Source organism: Buteo buteo, chromosome 7 (assembly GCF_964188355.1).
Source record: "Buteo buteo chromosome 7, bButBut1.hap1.1, whole genome shotgun sequence".
Classification (NCBI taxonomy): Eukaryota; Metazoa; Chordata; class Aves; order Accipitriformes; family Accipitridae; genus Buteo; species Buteo buteo.
This window is the reverse complement of record NC_134177.1, coordinates 30707433-30730964: the sequence shown is the minus strand read 5'-3', so window position 1 is coordinate 30730964 and position 23532 is coordinate 30707433. Positions and strand designations below refer to the sequence as shown.

Sequence of the window (23532 nt, the reverse complement as noted above, 5' to 3'; positions counted from 1 at the left end):
TAAAAATATTTTAGAGGAAGCACCATAGGTAGAGATTTATCTTGGTTAGCCTTAACACTGTGGAAGAAAGGTTTTCTTTCAGATTGTTGGTAACTGCTTCTCTGTTCTGGGCCACAAAGTAGCCTTTGTTCAGTTTGCTATCATGGCCAAAATGATTGTTGCTCTGTGACCTTGGAGCAAGTCGTACACCCTGCCTTTTTTGTCTTGGATATGTAGTTCTTCCGAGGAAGGACACTGATATGTGGGCCTGAACATAAGACAGGAACCAAACACAGACCTTAATTTGAGAAGAACACAAGTAGAGGGCAGTTTTTATATTAAAAGAATTTAAATGTGCCCCTTCATGACACACCTCTCGGTTTTTTATATTTATACTTAAAGATCTTTTTCCCCCTCCAAACTGAGCTGCCACTGGAGATGTTCTTTCTTTTTTGGTTCAACTGCTAGTCATAGTTATGCTGTTCTCTGCCCACACAGTTTTTAGGGCTTCTTTGAGAGTAAGACTCGGTGGGAATGCATGAGAGAAACTCACCAGAAATTGGCTCTGGGCTCTATTGGTGCCAGTAGGTGTCAATATCCCCTTTTTCTTCTGGATCAGTCCCAGGGCCTCTGTTGATTGTTAAAGAACTTGCTGCTCAGGTCTAGGGGTAGCACCAGTAGTCAGTTTTGGCTGACAGTCCCCACAGCACCCATAAAAGAATGTTTAGTTCTTGGAGCATAACTCATGAATATAGAACAATGGCATATTTTCAGTTCTTTATTTCTGCCTGTTTGCAGGCATATCTTACTGCTGTCCCTTGCAGTGGGACCCTCCTCACAGCTGAAACTTCTCCAGACTACTTCAGTATTGATGATGTCGATGGAAGAGGAACATACATTTATAGAAAGAGAGAATGTTTCTGTGAAGGAAAAAAAAAAGCAAATGAGACATAATAATTTTGTGATTTTTTAACATGGAATCCACTGGCAAATGTGTCAAAAGGATCTTTTTCTTTGTAAAGGAGGCTCGGATTGAACAGGATTGATCTGTAGGCTGCACTGAGGGAGCCAGGTTGGTTTGGAGCAGCATACCATATACAGAGCATTGTAGGATTATACTATTTACTTGCAAAAATTTACAATGCTTTACTGAAATGATTCTTTCCCTAATCTGAAAATTTGTTTTCCCTCCAGGATTTTACTGTATTTGGAGGCAGTTTATCTGGAGCTCATGCCCAGAAGATCTGCAAGGTAATATTTCACAGGAGAAAATAAACCAAAAAATTGTCAGTGTCCTTTTTTCCATCTGTTGTGTTAGTGACTCTGGAGAAAACTATTTGTGACTGACTTTAGTCGACTCTGGCGTACGTCATGGCAACCTGAAAATGCCTGCCTCCTCATGTCAGTTTAGATGTGAAAGGAGAGGTGAGCAGAGAGGTGCCCTTTGGAAGCTTTTCAAATATGAGAGCTTTTCCAAGTAATATACACTTTGTTTAGATTAAGTTGCCTTTTCTACTGTGCTACAAGAGACAAGAGACACTTGCAAAGTACAAAGATAAATTAACTAGCCATTGTCTACTGGAGAAATGTGAAATGACTTGGGAGAAACTTCTATAAACAGTGCTATGTAGAAGTGTGTAATATTTATAAAAAGCAAATGTAGCAAGTAAACAATCTGAAGATAAACAGTTTTACAACTTGGAGGTCACCTTGATACTCAGAGCTTCTGTTATGAGGCACTTGTGGCTATTTATTCTCATTTGTCTGCTTGTCTCACTGGAGAAGCTGGTGTTTGAATCCCAGGGCTGGGAAGGGCAAGAACTTTGTCATGCATGAGTGTTCAGTGGTATGGGCTGGTGAAAACTTCCTGAATTTTCTTGCTATGGAATCAGAAACAAGGTTTTTGGCATGCAAGGCCTTTTCTCCTGATGGAAATAACTACTTTTTTGGCATAGGCTCCTCAGTAGTGTGGAGGTAGAAAACTAGAAAACATGAAGACTTTGGGCTGGGTAACAACTACTTGACTTTACCAAGTCGTGATATTGGGAAAGACTTAATATTACCCTTTCACATTGGAGCTTTGCAGTGTCTCTTTGTGTTGGGGAGGGATGTAATGGTACTGGAATATTGGGATGTTTTCTACTTTTTTTTGATCTCTTATTTCTAAAGAAGCAGGGAGAGTGCTGGTAGCAGAACTAGAAAAAAATGTGAGTCCTTCCTAGTTGGTACTGTTCTTGGTTGGCATCAATGTCAGTGTGTCCTGATTACAGCTGGGATAGAGTTAATTGTCTTCCTAATAGCTGGTACAGTGCTATGTTTTGAGTTCAGTATGAGAAGAATGTTGATAACACACTGACGTTTTCAGTTGTTGCTAAGTAATGTTTAGTCTGAAGTCAAGGATTTTTCAGCTTCTCAAGCCCAGCCAGGGAAAAAGCTGGAGAGGCACAAGAAGCTGGGAGGGGACACGGCCAGGGCAGCTGACCCAAACTAGCCAAAGGGGTATTCCATACCATGGGACGTCACATCTAGTATAGAAACTGAGGGGAAGGGGGAGCTGGGGGGGATCTCCACTTGGGGATTAACTGGGCGTCGATTGGCGGGTGGTGAGCAATTGCACAGTGCATCATTTGTATATTCCAATCCTTTTATTATTACTGCTGTCATTTTGTTAGTGTTATCATTGTCATTAGTTTTTTCTTTTCTGTTCTATTAAACTGTTCTTATCTCAACCCACGAGTTTTACTTCTTTTTCTGATTTTCTCCCCCATCCCACTGGGGGCGGGGGGGGGGAGTGAGTGAGCGGCTGCGTGGTGCTTAGTTGCTGGCTGGGGTTAAACCATGACACAGTGGTAGGCTCTGGATGCATCAATTGCTTTGGGGCTCAGAGTCTTTGAGGCTGCAGCCTGGGCAGTGGAGAGCTCAAAAAAGACTGTCTGCGTAGTGTATCTGTTTCAATTCTCTTAGTTCTTCTTGTTGGGCTGAATTCTGGGAGACAGAAATCTGTTCTGAGAGAGAGACCATCTTGGCTCCTGCAAACCTTATTGGTGGCTTAAGGGATGTAAAATGTCATGGAACATGGAAGTGAACTTGCTCTCCCTTAGCTGGACTTCCCTGGAGATCTGCCCATTTGGTCGTAATCCTTTCCCATTTGGGATTTTTTCCAGGAGTTGCAGAGAGGTAGCAGTATTTGGCATCTTGCAGCAAAGCTCCAAGCTAGGTAGGTCTGGGCTACAGATTGCCTGTTGCTTTTGCAGAAGAGCCTTGTGGTCTTTCAGACCACATTAAATACCTGTAATCGTTCCCCTGAAGCAGCAGAGATTCAGTGTGGCTCTTTTGAGAGTAACATGTGCCCAGTTGTGGTGGGGAACACTTAAAGCCATTGTGTACGACTGTGATGTCATGTTTCAAGACAATCGTTGAGTCCATGAGATGGAAGAAAAATGTTTTTGAGACTGAATCCTGAAATGTTCCCTACGAATACTCGTATGGCAAAAAAAAGTCTGGTCTCAAATATATGGACATGTTTTCAGTAGTCTGAATGGTGTTCTACGAAGAACTTCAGTGTCTGGAAAAGCCTTGAAATAAATAATTATTTCATATGTAAAGCCCTGGAAAATAGCAAAATGTGTCAGTGAAATTGTTTCATTAACCTGTCCTGATAGGTTGACAGGCCTCCTGGAAAGAAGCAATAGATGCCAACTCAACTCATTTTTAATAAGGCATTTGATAATGGCTTGTGTAGCATTCACATAAGCAAACAAGACCACTTGTGGCTCACAGAGCCTGTTTGCAGTCCACACAGATGCTTTTAAAATGTGAGATTGTATTTAAATTTTAAAGTCATTCTGTATGTCTGCCACAGCGATATTTCAACTTTTAAATGGACATCCAGGCACAAAGCATGAAGAACCCCTGTTTTACTTTGAATGACTGCACGTAGGAACAAAACCACTTTAGAATTGTACAGAGAGAGTTGTCACCGATTCATGTTCAGGCTGGAATTTTGTACTGCTGGGATACTATTGATTTGAATAGGACTGAGTATGCTTACTGTGTTTCTAGGCAATATAAAATTCAAGGTTGATGCTGCAAGCACTCTGAAAGACAGGACTGAAGTTTTAAAAATCTTAGTAAATTAAAGATTGTCTGAAATAATATGCAATTCTGTAACAATAGTTGAAAGGGCTAATACCAGGCAGAGAAAAGTAACTTTGAAATTCAAAATGGGGATTGACTGACAATGTGTAGCTTTATGGAAAATTATTTAGGAGCTAAAGCAGATCTTAATGTTAAAGCAGATCTTAACGTAATATGCCAATGCTGTAGTGTTATGAAAATGGCAAATATTTTACTGGGATCTAATAAGCAGGAATATTTTATGTAAGGAATGTAAGGAATTCAATCCTCCCACTTAAGCCTATGCTGGGGTACTGTGTATGATCTTGAGGCAAGTACCAAAAATGATCAGAAGGCTAGAAAATGGGACATAGAAAGAACAGTGTGACTCAATTGATGGTGTTGGGTCTAGAAACACGAAGGGAAATATGAAGAGTGAAGGGAGATGTGAGGTACTTGAATGTTTATGAAGGTAGAGGCAAAGAAGTAGTTAATTGCTCTCCCTGTCTACTATATCAAGAAAGAAGCAATGTTTCTAAATTTCCGGAGGGAAGATTTAGCTTAGTCTTCTCGAAGAACTTCTAAGAAGGATAATCAAGCATTAGAATATACTGCTTAGGGAGATTACACAATTGCCACTGCAATAAACTTTTAAGATCAGATTAGACATATGAAGGAGTGTTTAAGGTGCAGTTGAGACCTCTTATGAATAGAGAGAGATTGGACCTCTCTGGTCCAAACTCCTGTGATAGTGTCACTTAGCACAGGGTTTGGATAATGCAGTGTGAGTATGGAGTGCATGGCAAGTAAGGCAGGTAAATATTAAAGGTCATGAGAGGGATTAAATGTGTATCTTTTAGCCCCTAGTCTGAATAAGTCAAAACATGATACCCCAGTAAGCAGTTAGTGACTGTGATAGTTAATACAAATAAAGGAGAAGCTGAGTGGTATGTAGGGAGTTTGAATTCTGGCATGTACGGATTTTTTTCTAGGGGATGTACGTTTTGGGGGTTGGTTGCTTTGGGGTTTTAGCTTAGCTAGGTCAATAATGAGGACTCTGTATTCATCACCAGGTCATGGATCAAGCTGCCATGGTTGGAGCACCTGTGATTGGGCTGAATGACTCTGGAGGAGCCCGTATCCAGGAGGGAGTGGAGTCCTTGGCTGGCTATGCAGATATATTTTTGGTAAGTAGGCTGCTGGATGACCAGGAAGCTTGGCATCCACAAAGATGGACAAAATCTTTCTTTACTCAAGTTGGTGTTTGTAAGTAAACTTTTAGGTTATCCATCATCCTATTTCAGGCAGTGTTACCTGCTTGATAAAGCAGTGTATATGAGGGCTTGTGAGACCTGGACTGTCCTTTTGGTTTTCTTCTTGGCTTTGGGCACATTACTGTACCTCTTAGTTTCATTTACCCATCCGTTAAACAAGAGTAATGCTGAGACTTGTAAAACACTGTGATCCAATGCAAAGCTCTGTAGGCATTGCACTATATGGTGAGCTTTGTCATAAGAATGAATTTACTTAAAACAGTTCTTTTAGGGTTACTTTCTGATTCACACTAGTGTATAGATTGCCCGTGTTGGGATGTAATTTCCCTTGTGTGTTTATCCACCACCAGCTGTCCCGGTGCCTCCTCTGAAATATGGACATGTTAAGAATTTCACACAGCAGATTTGTTTTCAGTAGGGCTGATAAAAGGTGAAAGATTTCCACTGCAGAAAGGGGGACTTAAAGTAAATCAACCACTATGCACTTGAAGAAAATGAGAAACTCGGATAAGAAGCACCAAGTGCCTGTTCTGTCAAGATGGTAGGTCAGTGGGGGGAAAAAAAAGGTGAGGAAAAAGAAAAAGAAAAGAAGATGCAAATCAGAGGTTTCTGTTCAAAGAACAGTATGCAGGACAAGGGAACCTGTTAACCTTACTGTTTGGGGACATGCAGTACTGATTGGACTGGTGAGAATTTTGCATTTCTACAATATTTTTGTGGCTAATGCAAAAAATTTTCCTCTAGACACGCTACTGATTTTTTTTTTTTTCATTTTTATTGAAATGACATTATGTTATATGCCTGCCAGAACACACAGTTTTAAAGTAAGTGCACAAAACATAAACACGATTGTGCTTTCAGTTGGAATGCGAGCAGGTGGGATGACAAGTTAGATGCTAACAGTATTTTGGATTAGTGCAATCTGGGATGATGCAGTCGAACAGTTACAGAAGTCAATTGTAATCTAGTTGAGCAATGAGCAATGTAAACATTTTTTTGGACAACATACCATTCATATTGGTGGACAGCAGTAATTCACCATTGTGTAAAACTCAATTCAGTGCAGAAGTCTGATTTTAAAAGAATCTCTGTCACAGCTGGTTAGTAAAGCTTGCTTCTACCGCTGTGCGATAGCGTACCTATGTGTTCAAATTTCAGGTATATACACTTTTTACTACTCCAGGCTCTGAAGTTTTTGCCCCTGCAGCATCTGTTGAGGTCGCACATTTCATCTTCCTTTGCCATTATTGCATGGTATATGAAATCAAATATATGGGAACAGAAAGAAGCAAAACAGTAGCAAAGAAATTATTTTGGTTCTATTTGCATCAAGACATTCTGTCCAGGTATTTGTCTCCCAGTAAATAAAGCAAGCTGTCCTCTCCTGTTTGTGATTGTGAATTCTTACAGAATATGTGCATAGACTTAAAGATGCACATTTTTGGTAAAACTAGATGTCTGTTCTATTGCAGAGAAATGTTCTGTGTTCTGGGGTAGTTCCACAGATCTCCCTCATTATGGGCCCTTGTGCTGGTGGAGCTGTGTATTCACCTGCTTTAACTGATTTCACGTTCATGGTGAAGGTAAGGGTGGAGTATATCCTGACCTGCTGCTGCTAACATTGCTTACATACAAACTGACCCCATGTGAAGGTTTTGGTTTTTTGAGATGGTCTCCTGCTTTGGATTAAGCTTCTTTTTCATGAAAAGTCAAGAAAAACTTTCCTAAATAACGTGTGGGTAACTGCATTTTTGGTGGATTTTTAATGTAATGCATTAAAGATTTTTAAGAAATTTGTTCCTATGTTCTGCTGTTTTCTTGTTTTGGGGAAAGACTCTACAGACTGTGGCTTTTCCTTAAGTGCTTTTGCAGCTTGAGTCTAGCATGTACTGTGTGGTTTTGCTTTTTTCCCTCCCCCAGGATACATCCTATCTATTCATCACTGGCCCGGATGTAGTTAAGTCTGTTACCAATGAAGATGTCACGCAAGAGCAGCTTGGGGGTGCGAAGACACACACTTCTGTATCTGGTGAGAGCTGGGTAGTTTATGTAACATACTAATTGTTCTTTAAAGTAAATGACTTGGTTCTAGCTGAACAGCTGATTGTCTGATACAGATTTTTTGTACTCGTGAGTGTCACTTGAGTCTAAGTGATAAAACTCTACTTAAGCATAGGATCTTACTCTTTATAGGGCTCTCTTGCTGGTCCTTTTTAGTAATGGAAAACAAAATAGGAAAATGGGACTGTGGGAGAGTTCTGGGATTTGGAAGAGAAAGTGGCAAATCCACAAAAGATTCTACAAGTGGGAAGATTGTCAGAGGGCAGAGCTTAGCAAAGCAGGCTTGGTATGGTGTGGGATTTTCTGTTTGTTGTCCAGAAATTTGCATGGGTTGAAAGATTCTTAACAATCCCTTCTTTGCTTACTAACATGATTGATTGAACCTCTTAACTATAAACCGACTGGCAATGTGAGATGAAGTGCTTTTTTCTTTTCCCTTCTGGGAAAACTTGGTGACTCATGAATCTTCTTGAGGCTCAAAATGACTGTGGGATATCAAATTCTATCTGAACTGAACTGGTGATGAACCAAAACCACACACACAGACACTGCTCAGATCCAGCATTTATAAAAGAACTTGCAGTCCAAAGCTTGAGAGCAGCACAGTAACCTGGATTGAATGCCAGAAGGCTGGGATCCAGCTAGGTCTGTGACAGCTGATAAACCAGTTTACGGTATTTTAAATATGAGATCAACAATCCAGACCTGTTAAGGAGGAAGTCTGATATGGCCACACATTTTCTAGATATTTTCAGCTGGTCAAATTTGGTGGCTTAAAACTCCCGATTGTTACTAGCTCGGGTTTAAAAATTCTTGCTGTTACTTCTTTGTATCTTCACTGGTACATACTTGCAAATGAAACCTTGCAAAATAATTTCAATAACTGCTTAACTGTTTCTTTCCAGGAGTCGCGCACAGAGCCTTTGAGAACGATATAGATGCTCTACTTAATCTCCGAGAGTTCTTTAATTATTTACCTCTTAGCAACCGTGATCCAGCTCCAGTCCGTGAATGCCATGATCCCAGGTAAGAGGAGACTGGCTGAGATCCGTGGTTTCTGTCCACCAAATTTCATGGCTTCTCTGGCTCAAGGGGTGTAAAGAAATGAGTGTTTTGTGCCTGGGATCTTGGCTGATAATTCTGCTGTGTGGTGTGTGAGTATGGGAAGTGTTTCAACATGCGTGTTTACATACATGTTTATCAGTGCTCACTGATAGATTTAATTTTTTTTAATTTTCTGAAAGCAATATTATGCAGGCTGTGTACAGAATATGGGGAAGAGTAATCTCTGTACAGGTGGGCTGTCACAGTCCCTTAAAACAAGCGAGCGAGGCAGAAGATAGCACAGTGAACAAAAGTGGGGAGAACTTGCCCTCCTTTGTCAGTTCATGTGTCTGTTGGGTAAGTTCTGTTGGTTAAGGTTAGAGGTGGGGAAGCAACAAGGAGCCAAAGTAGGCTGAAAGTTTTATGTATTAGGTACTTGTCTGTCAGGCTCAGTGCGTAGTTGGCAACATAACAAAGGAAGGACTTGAGCCCTTTCAAGAGGGGAAAAACAGCAACCATCTGGACTTTTATCAGAGAATTCTTCCAAGAGATAGAGGGACAGCCAGAGAGCCAGCACAGGACTGTTTGAGTAGACAGCCTTGCTAGTGGTGTTAGAGATGGAGAATGTCAATGGAGTAAAAGCATTTTGACCTGAGATCCAGCTGCACCCCCAGTTCAGCCCTTTCTGCAGGGAACCCCTAAGAGGTGGTCACCCTCTCCTGTACAGGAGCTGCTCCTGAATTTGTTCCTTTCAGTTCTACAGAAGTGTGTGATGTATGTCTTGCGGTTCTTACACACATGAAGATTTTAACTTGTGAGTTGGGAAGCTTATCTTCTCTTCATGCTTCACTGTTCTTTGTAATGTCTTTGAAACAATTTGTTTGGGGAGGGTTTTTTTGGATCGATTTTACAAATCACTGCTCTGGTACCTGAAATACATTTTTCACTGTTGGCAAAATAAATTTGCCAATTGCTTTTAGAAAATGGTCAGACAGGTCCATTAGAAAATATTAGGACCAGTAACTAAGATGTTGATCTTTAAGAGTTTATTGAATTGGAAGACTGTTCTGGGTTGATAGTGACAAACCAAAGCAAATCTCTTCTGTTATTTGGTGAATTTTGGGGGGATTATCTCTGAGGTTATCATGTTCTTTCTAAGCATTCAACAGGTTATTTACCCTCTGTAACCCCATACTAGGATATTTACCCTCTGTAGACTTGAACGTGGTATCTTAATTTCATTAGAGAAACACCTTGATTAAAAATAATGGAGTGTTATCTTATATTTTCTTGTGAGAAGCTGTCAGTTACGTTGTAGCTACAAATGTGTAAGAGAGTAGTTCTTTATTTTCTTAAGGGAGACATCTTTTATGTGGCACCAGATATATTATTAGAGGATCACAGTGTAATAAATGCTCAATAATTTGTACTAAAAACTTCAATTTAATAGCCTTTATACCTGTGAAGACAGATCTATTTTTTAAATTTTCCTGTTTTTATAGCAGCATCTCCAATATTTATCCCATTTGTGGTCTTAATGCTTACATTGGTAATATTTCACCTGGACATAGCGACATCCTTTTACTTTGAATTGATGTGTTCGATTCTTACCGTTGCTCCAGTTGAAGCCCATTCCTCCAGAGTAATTTATTTCTTATTGCATCATTTTCACACCACAAAAATTGCTATGAATAATGCAAATTAAATGTAACATACTTTGGTCTTCATTGTTAAGTCCAGAAGCTGGTGGGTTTCTTTTGGTATTTTTGTTGGGTTTTTTTTTTCTCTCGGTAGGTAGGTTCTTTGTGGTGTTGAAAAATGTCAGTCCTGGTTGCTGAAACTTCTGTCAGTTGGAGTTTTTGACATCAGTAGCCTGGGGTCTAAAGAGTTAGAAGGTTTCTTATAGTACCAAGTTGACTAATGGTGAATATGTCCTCTACCTCTACCTTTTGAAGGGTGCCTACTTCATTGCATTTGGTATATTCTATGGTGTGATTTTACCTTTTTGTGTCTTTGACTATAAACAAATTTAGTTTCTTCTAAAGCCTGAAGTATGCATATAAATTTCTGGAAATTATTGGTAACCAAGTACAGTTTCCCTTTTGTATTGAATGAAAACCAATATCAATCTGGGTGATGGTGTCTCCAGCTGTCGCAGGCTTCAGATGACTGCTTTGATGATGAGCAGCAGTTCCTGATAAGTGGGATCTGTAAGAAAGACACTTCTCAACCTCATAAGTCCAGTGACTTTGCTAGCAAGCTCCAGATGTCCGTTATCTGTGATGATTTGAAGGAGATTTTGAAACTTGTGATATCCTGGGTAATGTCTTCATTTTGATGGTGGTTATTCATTTTAATGTCATTACAATTTCCCTCAGTACTCTACAGCACTGTGAATTTATGGGAACAATAATTTCATTTTTCCACTTTCCTTATCCTTTGGGATACCACAGGTAACAGACAGAACTTGGAGCACATTCATATCTGCTCTATGGATAAGAAAAAGTTTTACAGTCTTCTGTAGCCTGGGGTTTAGTATGTTAAAATTGGTTACTTTCATCACATTAAGGTTTCATTATATCATTTTATGGAAATATGTGCATGCAATACTCTTAATCATGTGGAAAAAATACTTGAAGTGTTGCTGTCAGTTTTATTCTATGAATAGGAGTATCTCCTACCCTCTCAGCAAGGAGATGTGCCTCTCTCTAGTCATGTGTATGTGAGGGAGCACAGAGACAGCCCTGGGGCTTGCATTATTAGTTTTTGCCCAATTTTGACAAACTGCAGATCACTTCAGTTTTAAATTGGATTTCTAGAGCCTTGTGTTGTCTTGTTTTAAATGCAGTAAATCACAGCATTGTTAAAATAGTAATTCAACAAGAACTCCACAGAAGCACCATTTATAACAAAAATAGATCAGTATTTTTATGGAATAGCACAAATATAATACTCCCTGAAGTCTTCTCAGTGGTGACTCTTAAAAATTGATACCCCCCATGGGGACTGTGAATGAATCCAAAGACCCAGTGAATGCTAACACTTGCAGGTCCCTAGTGAAGCCAATATGATCAAAGATAGAGATAAATGATAGCATCAGCTGCTAATGGGGAGGCAGCATTTTTGTTAAATGTAAAGCTCCGCATGAAGTGCATCACTGTGAGTTAAGCAGAGTAACAGTAAAGATTGTTTAAACAAAGCCGTTAAACTGAAGCAGCTGAGAGTGGATGTGCATTCCTCACCCATGAATCTCTGCTTGTTTGGTGGCAGGGGAAATAAGTATGGAAAGGTTTCCTATGGTTAAGTGTATTTAAAATCACAAGCGTACAACACGGGCAGGGAAAGGATCAGAGCTGTAAGTGTGCAGTGGATCCAGGTATATGACAGAAAACTTTGCTCTGCCATTGGGAGAAACCATTTTGCCCATCCAGCTGTGAGGACCTGCCTAAGCAGGCTCTTTTGCTTCTGCTACTTAACACTCGTTCTACCAAATCTTTTTCGCCATGGCTGAATTGTGCGCCCCAGGGCAGTGTCCCAGGTGCCTCCAGTACCCCCTGCAGCCCGCCATTTGTAGTGGCTGCCTGCCTGCTTCTCAAGTTCCCTGCTGATACTCTGCCTGTGTCGTGTTAGGCTCTTCTAGTTAAAGAGGAGAAGTAGTATTTCCAGGAGATGGTTCCATGAGTAGAGGTGCCTGTAGAAGAGATGTCTCCTTCAGGAAGAGGTTGGCCAGGCTTTTGTCCTCCTGGCCTATGAGGGCTGAGTGGCCTGAGGCACAGCTGGTGGAGACGAAGAAGCCTGTTTCTTTTCCCCATACTTGGGAAGCAGTTCCCATCAAGTCTCTGAGAGGTGGAATTGTTTACCTGCATTTTTGGTCTTGATGTTCATCTGATCTGTAAACATTGCTGCTCACGCTTACTTATTTTCTGCAGTGACCGTTTGGTTCCTGAGCTGGACATGCTTGTCCCAATTGAATCTACTAAAGCCTACGATATGCTGGATATCATACACTCTGTAAGTCTGCTAATGTGAGCATTGTTGAGATTAATACAGATATGTTATATTCTGTGTGTAAATAACTGAAAAAAACCACTAGAATGGCACTGAAGATATTTTTTTTTAGTCTTCACAAGTCACTCTTTTTACCTGTGTAGTAGCTGTGAATAAAGGGACGACAACAACTGCAGAAAAAAAGATTTTAGCACATCAGAGTGTTATAAATATTCTGATAAGTTAAAATTTTATATAAGCTGGGTTTGATCAAAAGGTAAAGACTGTAGAATATAGGGGTTTGAAGCTCGCAATGTAGTCATCGAAACTTAGGAACATACAAAATGTGCTGTATATAGTCATAAGAAAATAAGTATTGTCTAAAATTAGTTAACCATAGAAACTTCGACCGATTTGTTAGTTTGTAGTGTTTTGTCCTAAGAAACTAAGAGAGATCGTTATGGACCTTAGTTCTGTTGCTTAGAAACCCCACTTTGATCAAGATTCCAGTTAGTGGAATTAAGTAAGATTAACCAATGAATGTTTTAGTATAAGAATATTGATAAGGTGGAGTGACTGAGGGCCAATCACTAGAAACGTTAAATTCAAGAATTAACATTGAATGTACTTTTATGTAAATCTAATACATGATGGCAAAAATCATACTGCGCAGAATCACATAAGAGAGGTCAACTATCAGACAAAGTGAGGAAGACTATGGAAGACCACCAGAGGGCTTCTGAAGACCACCAGAGACTTCACCACGCCTGCGTAAAAGGGACATTTACATATGCTAATGATTTATCGGACAGTTGATGATTATGTATGACATTTCCCAGAAATTTAGTGAATATGTATAACAGGTGTGTATTTAACCTGCATGATTAAACCAGACAGGTGCACACACTAGGTGGAGTGATCCCCTGTGTGCCCAGCGCTGCAATAAAGAAGTGCCTGCTTCTTAACTTCTCATTGCTGTTAAGGAGTTTTATTCCGGATTTCGGCAACAAGAGGAATCCTAGGATTTGTTTTCAGGATACATCATCCTGTATGCTGTATGCATAACTGTACAGATGAAAGATAATGTAAATCAGTTTTCTCTCTGAGGTCAAAATCCCCTCCCCCCTTGTCTTGAGTTCTATCACTTGCCCCCCTCCCTGCACCTTGCTACTACTGTCTTGAATTCTGTCACTTTTTTATAAAAGGTAGTAAACTATATAGATGCATTCAAAGATTTACCTATCTCTATTTAGTCTGAGAGACAGTTACGTACATGGACAGTACAAGAATATTTTTTTTAATTACAAGTCAAGCACTCGGAAGCTTGGAAACTCCAATGTTAAAGTTTCATTAAGTGAGGCAGATCTCCTGGGAGGGTGGCAGGGAAGGAAACATCTTACTGTTTTTTAAAAAAACTGAAAGCTAATATTGGAATGTATAAATAATGGAGGTCTTATTAAAGCAGCATAGGCAGTGCTGGTAATTCTCTTGCCTAACTTTGAGTACTTCACTCTTCCAGTTTTAACAACTCAATACATTACAAGTGCTCGGGCAGAGAACACGGTTGTAAAAGCAGTTTTATCACATGAAACTGTTACAGCCCCCTGTAGAGTACCCTGAGGGGCTGAATTTTGAATATTAAAATGTCCACCTGCTGCTTCTACCCCTCAGATGTTGAATGGCAGATGACCCAGGGTTCTGAGGTAGATGATGAAGCCAAGAATAACTCCGTTTCACAGGCAGCACATACAAATGGGGGGAGTTCAGCTGTGTTTGTAGGAGCTTTACAAATGTCTCCTTTCACTATTTTATTTCACTGTCTCTCCCCGCACACTCATTCAGCTAACACATTTCAGTTTGCAGCTGGCTGCATTTAGCCTCATTTTAGTGCAGAAACCAAGCTCAGGATGTTTTTAATCTCTGGATTCTTCCATTCTGAGTTTCAGTACTGCCTGTTCCAAGTTAAAAGGCGGCATTTAAAAAAAAAATTAAGTCAATTAGGGAAAGAAGCCTCAAACCCTCCCACAGACTTTGAGACATATTAAGGAAAGAAATAAAACTACTTTAATAATACTTTGATTTTTCACAACTTTTCATTTGCCTGAGTCTCAGAAATGACTGGCAAACTGCAATCTGTATAGGCAAAGTTATCATAAACAGTTGAAAACAAGGAATTCTAGTAGAAAACACTAGGCAGCCATGTATAGGTGTCGCTACTGCTCCATGTATAATTATGATCTCTTTTGAACATGTGAATTTTGATACTGCTTTATACACCAGTGGATGTCACTTTGCAGAGCACAGGCTGGAACATCAACCCCAGAGAGAAGCGCAGCTACCAAGGGTTCGTGGTTCCGGATAGCTGTGTCTGATGTAGTGCCTGTATTCATCTACTGCAGATCAGAGCGTTCCTCCGTTCTCTGCTGTATGCGCTGTCAGTGACTTTGGGGGAGGTGGATGCAGCAGAGCGTGCTGGATTGGCCTCTGTTAATAAAGTGCTCTGAACTTGCAAAGAAATAAGAGTATCTATTAAACATGTCATGGAGAGTTTCTGAGCTCCACGAAGGACTGTTTGCTTTTTATCGCTGGAAATTGTTCCTTAAAAGTGTAGTCTGCCAATAATTAAGTTGCGAGAAAGAAGTTCTGAACACCTGATCTGAAGTTTTAATTTGTTATAAGCTAGCAAAAAAGGCTCACGACAAGAGGAAATGTCATAAAGATGTTTTCTGATGGAATACTTAAGTGGCAGTGTTGATAATGAGTGTAGCACTAGTTAATTCCTGGAATGAAGGCTGCAAAGACGACTAAAAGGTTTCTTTCTTCCTTTTTTTTTTTTTTTTTTTAATGCTGCAAATTCTGAAATGTTTTAGAACTTCTGATACTAACATAACTGATTTTGTGTTTGCCTGTGTATATAAATACACATATATATGTCTGTCCTCATAAGGGCTCTGCCTAACTCTCACCCTTGCAGATTGCTGATGAAAGGGAATTCTTCGAGATCATGCCTTCCTATGCCAGAAACATTGTTGTTGGATTTGCCAGGATGAATGGACGAACTGTTGGGATAGTGGGCAACCAACCCAAAGTAGCATCAGGTTTGTACGAGTCCAGTGTGAAACTTTTTAACAGTGTTTGTGCCTCCTCTCTGTTCTGTCTTTTTTTTTTTTCTTCATGCTTTGTAAGGCTGACTGGCTATGGGATTAACTGTTGATGTTTTGTATGATGCTTCCACTCACTCATACTCACTATGTTTTTTTCTACCATGTTCTTTGTCTTGAATCTTACTGTAATGCAGCTGTGACATTGTAAAACTAACTGAAAACCAGTTAATTTCTTTAGTGGATCAACAAGGTGATCTTGCTCACAGGTAAGTATACTGCTGTATCCAGCACAAGAGGAGTGGTAGGAGCATACAAACAGGGTGGGCAGAAGACCACCACTTACTTGGCAGCAGCCTGCAATTAAGTGGATTAAGCATAATATGGAAGCTGCATACTTACTTCCCCAGCATTAAAATGCCTAAAACTCTTCCGTAGGTGAGGTAACTTTTTTTTTTTGTCAACTTGCAGAACAATGCAAAGCTTTCAGATATACAAGTGTGGGTCTCTTGACCTCAAATAATTTAGATATGAAGGTACAACACGTATCTATAGTTAAGATCACCCTTTTTAACTGTTAAGGGATTTTGCTTTCTCTCCTTAACCAGGTAATTTCTGAAGTGACTTTCACTAATCAGAACTTTCAGTGTTGCTCCTTGTTTTTAATTTCTGTGCCTTTTTGTTTGGGAAGATGCAATGACCCAGTATGATGTTTTATTCTTTTGTAATCTTTACAAGATATGACTATCAAGACAGGCAGCAGGTTTTAATATTACTTTAGTCTTCATTTGGTATTCTCAATTTTAACAAAGATTTTTACTGTTTCACATAGATGCTTTCACGCAAAATGTGTTCCAGTTTAATATAATAGCACATAATATAATTCTAAATGGCATTGAAACAGAGCAGAAAGACTTTGCAATGTGTTTACCAAAAATGTTCATCTTTCTCAAAATATTAGTGAACCATTTAATATTGGTTTTTGTTTTGTTTTGTTTTTTTAAATGGAGGACTCTGTAGCCTTTCAATACAACTGATCTGAAAAATACCAATAAAGAGAAAATTACAGAAAAATATTTTAAATTACAAGAATATAATTAAACTGCTAGTTTTTAGGATAGAAAGTCTCTACACACAGCGGTCAGAAAAATGAAATGAGTGTCTGTTGCATGTAGGTTGTACTCTAATCTTAGTTCTAAACCAGCAAAACTTCATGGCAGATTATCTCCACATTATCTGCAGATAAGCTTTTTTGTTTTGTTTTAAGATGACAATACAGCTAAAATAAAAGTGTGATTTTGAGGTTGCCGTGAATTACGGCCATTAGTAGATCATTGGAATTGTTAACACCTTACTGTTTTCTTAATTTTAGGGTGCTTAGACATAAATTCCTCTGTGAAAGGAGCCCGCTTTGTTCGGTTCTGTGATGCTTTCAACATACCACTGATTACTTTTGTGGATGTTCCTGGATTTTTGCCAGGTATGCCTTGCCATTATATTTCAGATCGCTGCAGGGTGGTGGTGTTAAAAACTCATTTAAAAAAACTCTGTGAGAAGACCTTTACTGTAGTAGCCTTCAATAAGCCAGGTTTTGAAATCCCACTTTTTGGGACTCTGTATTCTAAGTACAGTAATCATCTCAAAAGGCTACTGAAATATGCAAGAAATTGCAGGAAAATGAAGTAAGTACCTAACTATGCCACTAATGTTGCTGTTGATGTCTTGTGAGATCACAAAGCTTTGCTGGACTTCCCTGAGGAGAGGGCCAGTTCATGCAGTAAGTCAGTGCTGAGATTTTTAGCAGTCTGATAGAGATGCTGGGTTGACCAGTTTGCCAGGGCCACATGTGTGCGTGTACCACGCTCTGGAAAGCTCTGTCCTACTGTCTGGGATCCCAGCACAAGTGCAAAGCTGTGACTCTGGCCTGTCCAAGAAAAAAACCTGTGTTCTCTGGAGATGCTGCCCTTGCCATAAATGACATGGAAGTTACACTGTTTGCTTTATTATAATGAGACTATCCCTTTAAATGCTCAGCTGTTCTGTTCAGATGCTGTTTTATTTATATGCCTATATGCTTGTTTGTGTGGTACCAGAAGGCCCTGCAAAGACTCCAACAGGCTGTTTCCAAGCCCTCTGGACAGGATCACAGGAGAGCGAGCGTGTTAGCACTGCTGATTCCCCTGTGGGCAGGGAGGCCACTGGGCAGGCAGCGCTAGGAGTGGCAGCTGAGGGCACCACGAAGATGCATTCCAACAAATCTGCTCCGCACTGGAGTTACTGAACTCATACAGGCCCAGGTTGCTATCCAGGCTTTGCTGCAGCAAGAGAAACTGTCTGCCTCATCTGCCAGCTTCATCTGCTGTACTTAATGCCCAAATGTGTAAAAGGATGAAGCTATAGGGGAAAAAAAAATATGTCCTTGGTTGCCAGTGATGTAGTTACACATAAACCCCCTCCCTGTACCTTTGAAAGCTTAGGTTCTTTCCTGCTCCAAGGCATTTTTTCAGATAAAAATGCCCATGATTTAGAAGCTTCAGGTGAATCAGTAAGGAAAGGTCTGAGATTAGACAGCATAGACTCTATGAGCCGTTAATGTTAAAATGAACTATTAGAGAACAGGTTGTGAGAGGAATATGAATGTTATACTAATAAACATGCTCAGTTTTTCATACAATTGAACATAAAGTTAAAACTGTTGTATGAACCAAGGTTTACAAAGCCTCTACAACTATCAAAGCATCAAAATGTCACTAGTCAACATTCCAGTTCTTATTTTAATACAATGTATTTGGTGTGTTTTAACAAGGCAATATAGAGGGCATCAACAGAACCTCCCTCTTCTCTCTTGCCCTCTCTCCTTTCTCTCCTGCTGTGGACAGACCCTCCTCATCTGATGTGGACCAAGCAGCAGCCTGGATCACTTCAGGGGCCACTACAGGAATCTAGATTTGGACAGTTGCTGAGAATTCAAGAATAAAGCTATTTCCATATAGCCAATGAAAAGTAGTAACTTAATATTATGTATCAGAACGTTGGTTTGAAAGTAGATAACTGGAGGGTAAGTAGAAGTAGAGGAAGCTGGAGAGGAGATCTGAGGCTTAACAGTGATCCTAAACTGTTGTATTTTAAGGAGTTTGGCAACATTAGTACATTAGCATTAGAAATTTCAGATTAAGTAGTAAATTCTGAGGGTGTTGATCACCTCATTTCCCTGTTCAGTGGAGAAGAAGAGTCTGTCACACTGGCCTACAGGTGTATGAAACATTTCACAGTGTTAGTGACCCAAACACTTTAAATAGCCCCCAATGTAATAGGTGTGCACAGAGATGACATTTAAGGCATTCATATCCAGTAGCTGGATAAAAACACACATTTAAAATAAGTCTGGGACTGAATCTATTGCTAGAAAAGAGTTTATGTTAATTGGCCATGAGCGACAGTGTAAATAGTTCAAGTAACAGTTGAACTGAGCTTGCTACTGTGTTCTAAGTGTGAATTAGAAACAGAGGCTGGGACTAGATCAGAGGGTCTGTGGGTGCTCCCCAGCTGCTGGGTTTAGGCCGAGCATCCCAACTGTGGTCAGACTGCTTCTTGGGATAAGAAGATGTGGCTGTTTGACTGCTGCTGCTGGGAAGGTTCTGCAGGCTTGACAAGTCCCACTGGCTGGAGGGGAATGCAAGAACCAAAGGTGAAATTGCTGCTGAGAACAGACATTTGTAAGTGTAGGCATAAATTACTAGACACTGAAATTACACATGAGGGGAAGCATTAAAGTCAAGCCACCAAACAGACTACCAATAAGTTATTAAAAAAAAACCTCACAAAAGAGCTTTTACTTAACCTCTTAGAGTACTTTTAATTGATTTTTCTTTTTTTTTTTTTTTTTAATCTAAGATATTATCTCACATGCTGAAAGCAAAAGTCAGTAGGTGGATAAACTGCTAGAAAGCAATTGTGGAGTTATATCCAGTGGTCTGAAATTCAGAAATCCTATAAATAAAGTCTGTGGGAATCCTGTTTCCCAGTCAAGTCAGCTGGGCTTGTGTTTGGGACAGAGCTATGTTGAACATCCTGTAACATGGGTGACTGGCATTCGTATCTGCTGCATATGACCATTCTCCAGAAGCACCTGCTGTGAGAATCCTTAGAGAGGAATTCATCCTCTGTCTTTTAAGGTCCATCACCTTGGGCTTGCTTCGAGGAAGACTAGGATAGGTCTTTGGTACGGTAGCCAAGCTGCCTTTCAGTACAGTCTAGAAAAAAAAGGGAGTTTGGAAGAGCAGGGTTCTGGGGAAGTGAATTGAGGTTGTGTTCTTTCACTGCTAGTCACATTTGGAGTCTTGAAAATGATGTAACTGTATTTTGTTCCTAGGAAGATACCATCTGGTGAGTGTTACTGTTCTGTGACCTTATATACAAATATACGCTGCTTTTGGTGAGAGATTTTTCATAGAGTTGCTCAGCATCTTAAGGAGAACGTGGCCTAGCTATTAACAATTCTGGTTGTTGTTAGGTTTGCTGTGGGTAATGGATGACGACAATTGCCAAACTGCATATGGGTTTTTTGTGAATTCCCTGGCGTGAAAACAATTATTTGTCATTTGTAGGTACAGCTCAGGAGTATGGTGGAATCATACGTCATGGTGCAAAACTACTGTTTGCCTTTGCAGAGGCAACTGTGCCTAAAATTACTATCATCACCAGAAAGGTAAGTTGGCACAATTACATGGTGTTCTTTCAGAGTTCCTGTTTTCACTTGTAGCAATTTTAGTTATCCATCTGTCCCACTTGTGCTTTCTATCGTTTTCACGTCTCCATTTGTCCCATCTGGTAATACCTCTTTGTGTTGGGTTACAAGAGGCCATTTCTTTTATTCTCAGACTATTACCTCAGTTCCTTCGTTCCTTTTGTCTCTGCACTCCTCTGAAATCACATGTTCCTGCTCTCTGCTTTCTCCCCAGAATGCCTTCAGTCAAGTGTTTGTCCTGTCTCACTGAGGACATGCTACCTGCCTGCACACAGCTAATCCTTGTGATCTTCTTTCCCTATTCTTGCCACTTCAGTCTCCTTTTCCAATACCGGTGCTGATTTTGTCTGTCTTCTGCTGTGTCTGCAGATTTAATGCTCGTGTGGTTTCTCTTCTTCCATATACTTCCGCTATTGTCTACTTAATTTTCTTCCCTTCTCTTTTTTTATAAGGTATCTGACCACCATGCTGCCATAAGCTCTGGGGACCTTTGGGGTCCTAAAAGGCTTAGCTTTTTTTTCCTTGCTGATCTGCTCCTCCTGCTTGTTTTTCTGATAGGCTTTTGACTTAACACAGCAAAAAGAAAAAAAGAACTTTCCCTCTTTCTGTCCCTTTTCAGAAGAATCAGAGAAGGCATATTACCATCCTTTAATTCCCAAGCTTGCAGCCTTGCTGTAATTTTCAGTAATGCCTTGAAACGGACTGTGCTGCGGTTTGCTCTGCAGTATCTGTTCATCACTGCTCTCTGGACCACTTCCAGTGCCAGAGTCCGAGCACTGCAGAGTCCGAGCGCTGTGTTCCCTGGCCAGGAGATTCCAGAAGCATGCTGACTGGTTGGTTTGTGTGCATGTGTGGGGTGCAGGTTGAGGCCTGCTGTGCCAGATACACAATTCCTCTCTACCTGCCATCAAGAACGGTCTTGGTTACCACCAGCCCCCTTCCTTGCTTTTTTATGGTTCTGGCTGCAGAGGCTTGGTCTAGTCTTAGGAGATTGTTGTAGCAAAATGGAGATGCTTGTGCTCTTTCAGGTAAAATTTAGCCTTGCTTGCCTGTCTTTGGAATAGTAAAAGCTGCAAGAGGAAGGTAGGCTATTGCTGCTGCGAGGTCACTTCACACTAATTAATCCCTTGTTTTTTGTTCCAGGCCTATGGGGGTGCCTATGATGTGATGAGTTCAAAGCATTTAAGAGGAGATGCAAATTATGCCTGGCCTACTGCAGAGGTGGCAGTGATGGGTGCAAAGGTAAATCCAGGCTGATGCTCATGCTGGTGCGCAGCAGCCATCAGCGCCTTTATAGTGCCACAGAGGTGGCCTAGCAAGATGAGGACAAGTGGTATTTTCTCTGAAGCAGCTTACCTGCATGCACATTTGTATACTGTGGGAGCGGGAACGAGCTGGTAAAGCAGACCGCCATCCTCTGTATGGACTGAATTACTGTCACTAACCTGCAGACTTGATCTTTCTAGGGTGCTGTCCAGATCATTTTCAGAGGTAAAGAGGCAGATGCAGAGGCAGAATATGTGGATAAGTTTGCAAACCCCTTTCCTGCCGCCATGAGAGGTATGGTTATCTTGCACATTGTGTCCTCCGAGTTTGCCATTGCACATAGATAAATTTGTAGCTGCTAATGAGCAAGTTATTTAGGCAAGACGTTTGTATGTGAATCAGAAAGGTGATGCTTAACCATAGCTTGTGCCTGTGATGGAAAAACACATGTAGACAAAAAACATCTTCAGAAGGAAAGAGGCTGGTGAGATGTGGGGACTGCACTGAAAAGCATCTTTTCAATTTTGTAGATACTAGAAAGCATCTCAAAACTCAACCTTTTTCTTAAAAGTACAGGTGCTTTGATGATCTGTTACACAGTCCTAGATGCAAACCAGTGGCCTTAAGAAAGGGTCAGTCTAGTTCAGTTCAGTGACGTCCCCAGGACTCTTCAGGGTGAATTTTTCCACTGTTTCTACTTCTAAATTTTACTTCCAGCTTTAAAGCATTAACTGTGCTCTAGAAGGCAGCTGTGTAGGCTCTGGAGTCAGCTCCCTCTGTTTCCAGTTTCTGTCCTCCAAACTCTGTTGATTGGTTTTGTACTTCATTTAAATCCCGTTAATAGTGCCACAGAGCTGGGAAGACTTAGCCAAGCTGTTTTCCCACCACCACAAACAATATGTACAGTGTTGCTCCCTCTGGTTTTGCAGTAGGCTATCTAATACTGCTGTTTGAACCAGAAAAACCAGATTCCTGCATGTGCAAAATCAAGGGATGTCTCTTCTAGTCAACATTTCTGAACCTTTAAATTAGACTAACAGTAGCAGATGGAAGGAAAGGGTATGTCTAAAACTTTGCAGTAACAGGTGCAGTACTCCGTGAGTAAAGCCCCCTCAACATCTTTTGGCTTGCTAACTTTTGCAAAAATTAAAAAAGCAAATGTTTCTAATTTAAAAACTATTGACACAGGAATATTTCCTTTTCAGGCTATTTTAAATTATTTTCTTAAGTTAATTGGTAACTGGTGAACTCTTTATTCCAAATATTGTTTTGATTTTTCTAATTTACATTATAACCTTGATATAGAGAAGGCTGAGAGGCAAACACTTCATGGTTGGTCAGGGGAAGGTCTGTTTTGTTTGTTTGTTTGTTTGTTTTACAGGGTTTGTTGATGATATCATCCAACCTTCAACCACCCGTGTGCGCATCTGCCATGACCTAGATGTGCTGGCTAGTAAAACACAGTCCAGTCCCTGGAAGAAACATGCTAATATCCCGCTGTGAGCGTAAGGAGGGGCTTGGCTGTGCTGGAAGACATGGCCTTATTCTGACCACAAATACTCTGTGTTTAAGTGGAGGTCTGCTTTGCAATGGAAGTATTTCTTTTCATTTTGATTTTGCTAACAACCATCAATAAATCATAGTATCTCATTTAATCATCAATAAATATCTCATTTAATTTGGGGTCTTACCTATTCATCTCTGTAAACCCTTTTTGGTGGTTTAATAATCAACACAACCTGCAATGCCTGCTGCGGGTGAGCTGGTACCAAGGTCAAACACTCCCTTGGCTCCTTCATTCCCTAGGCCCTGGGGGTGGCTCAGACAGGCAGAGCTGCAGCCACCTCACACTGCTGAGAAGTCAGACTCCTGTGGGGCTCAAGTCTAGCCCTGGGTCCACCTTTGGAGTCAGATTCTGCTTCCTGCACCACAGACTCAAAGGGAGAAAAATCCTGAG

General features: G+C 40.4%; 1 protein-coding gene across 3 annotated transcripts in view; it reads left to right on the top strand.

The window, feature by feature from the left end:
• Positions 1-23230, top strand: part of PCCB (propionyl-CoA carboxylase subunit beta) — a 28974-nt gene extending 5744 nt beyond the window's left edge. For all 3 annotated transcript variants that reach the window (XM_075032137.1, XM_075032138.1, XM_075032139.1), the window contains exons 4-15: positions 1174-1230; positions 5169-5282; positions 6842-6952; positions 7290-7398; positions 8336-8456; positions 12404-12485; positions 15436-15559; positions 16935-17042; positions 20170-20270; positions 21453-21551; positions 21776-21869; positions 22957-23230. In XM_075032137.1, the coding sequence (XP_074888238.1) occupies positions 1174-1230; positions 5169-5282; positions 6842-6952; positions 7290-7398; positions 8336-8456; positions 12404-12485; positions 15436-15559; positions 16935-17042; positions 20170-20270; positions 21453-21551; positions 21776-21869; positions 22957-23078 (1242 nt within the window). In that variant the 3' untranslated portion in view covers positions 23079-23230. The remainder of the gene's footprint in view (positions 1-1173; positions 1231-5168; positions 5283-6841; positions 6953-7289; positions 7399-8335; positions 8457-12403; positions 12486-15435; positions 15560-16934; positions 17043-20169; positions 20271-21452; positions 21552-21775; positions 21870-22956) is intronic.
• The last annotated feature ends 302 nt before the right edge of the window (positions 23231-23532 follow it).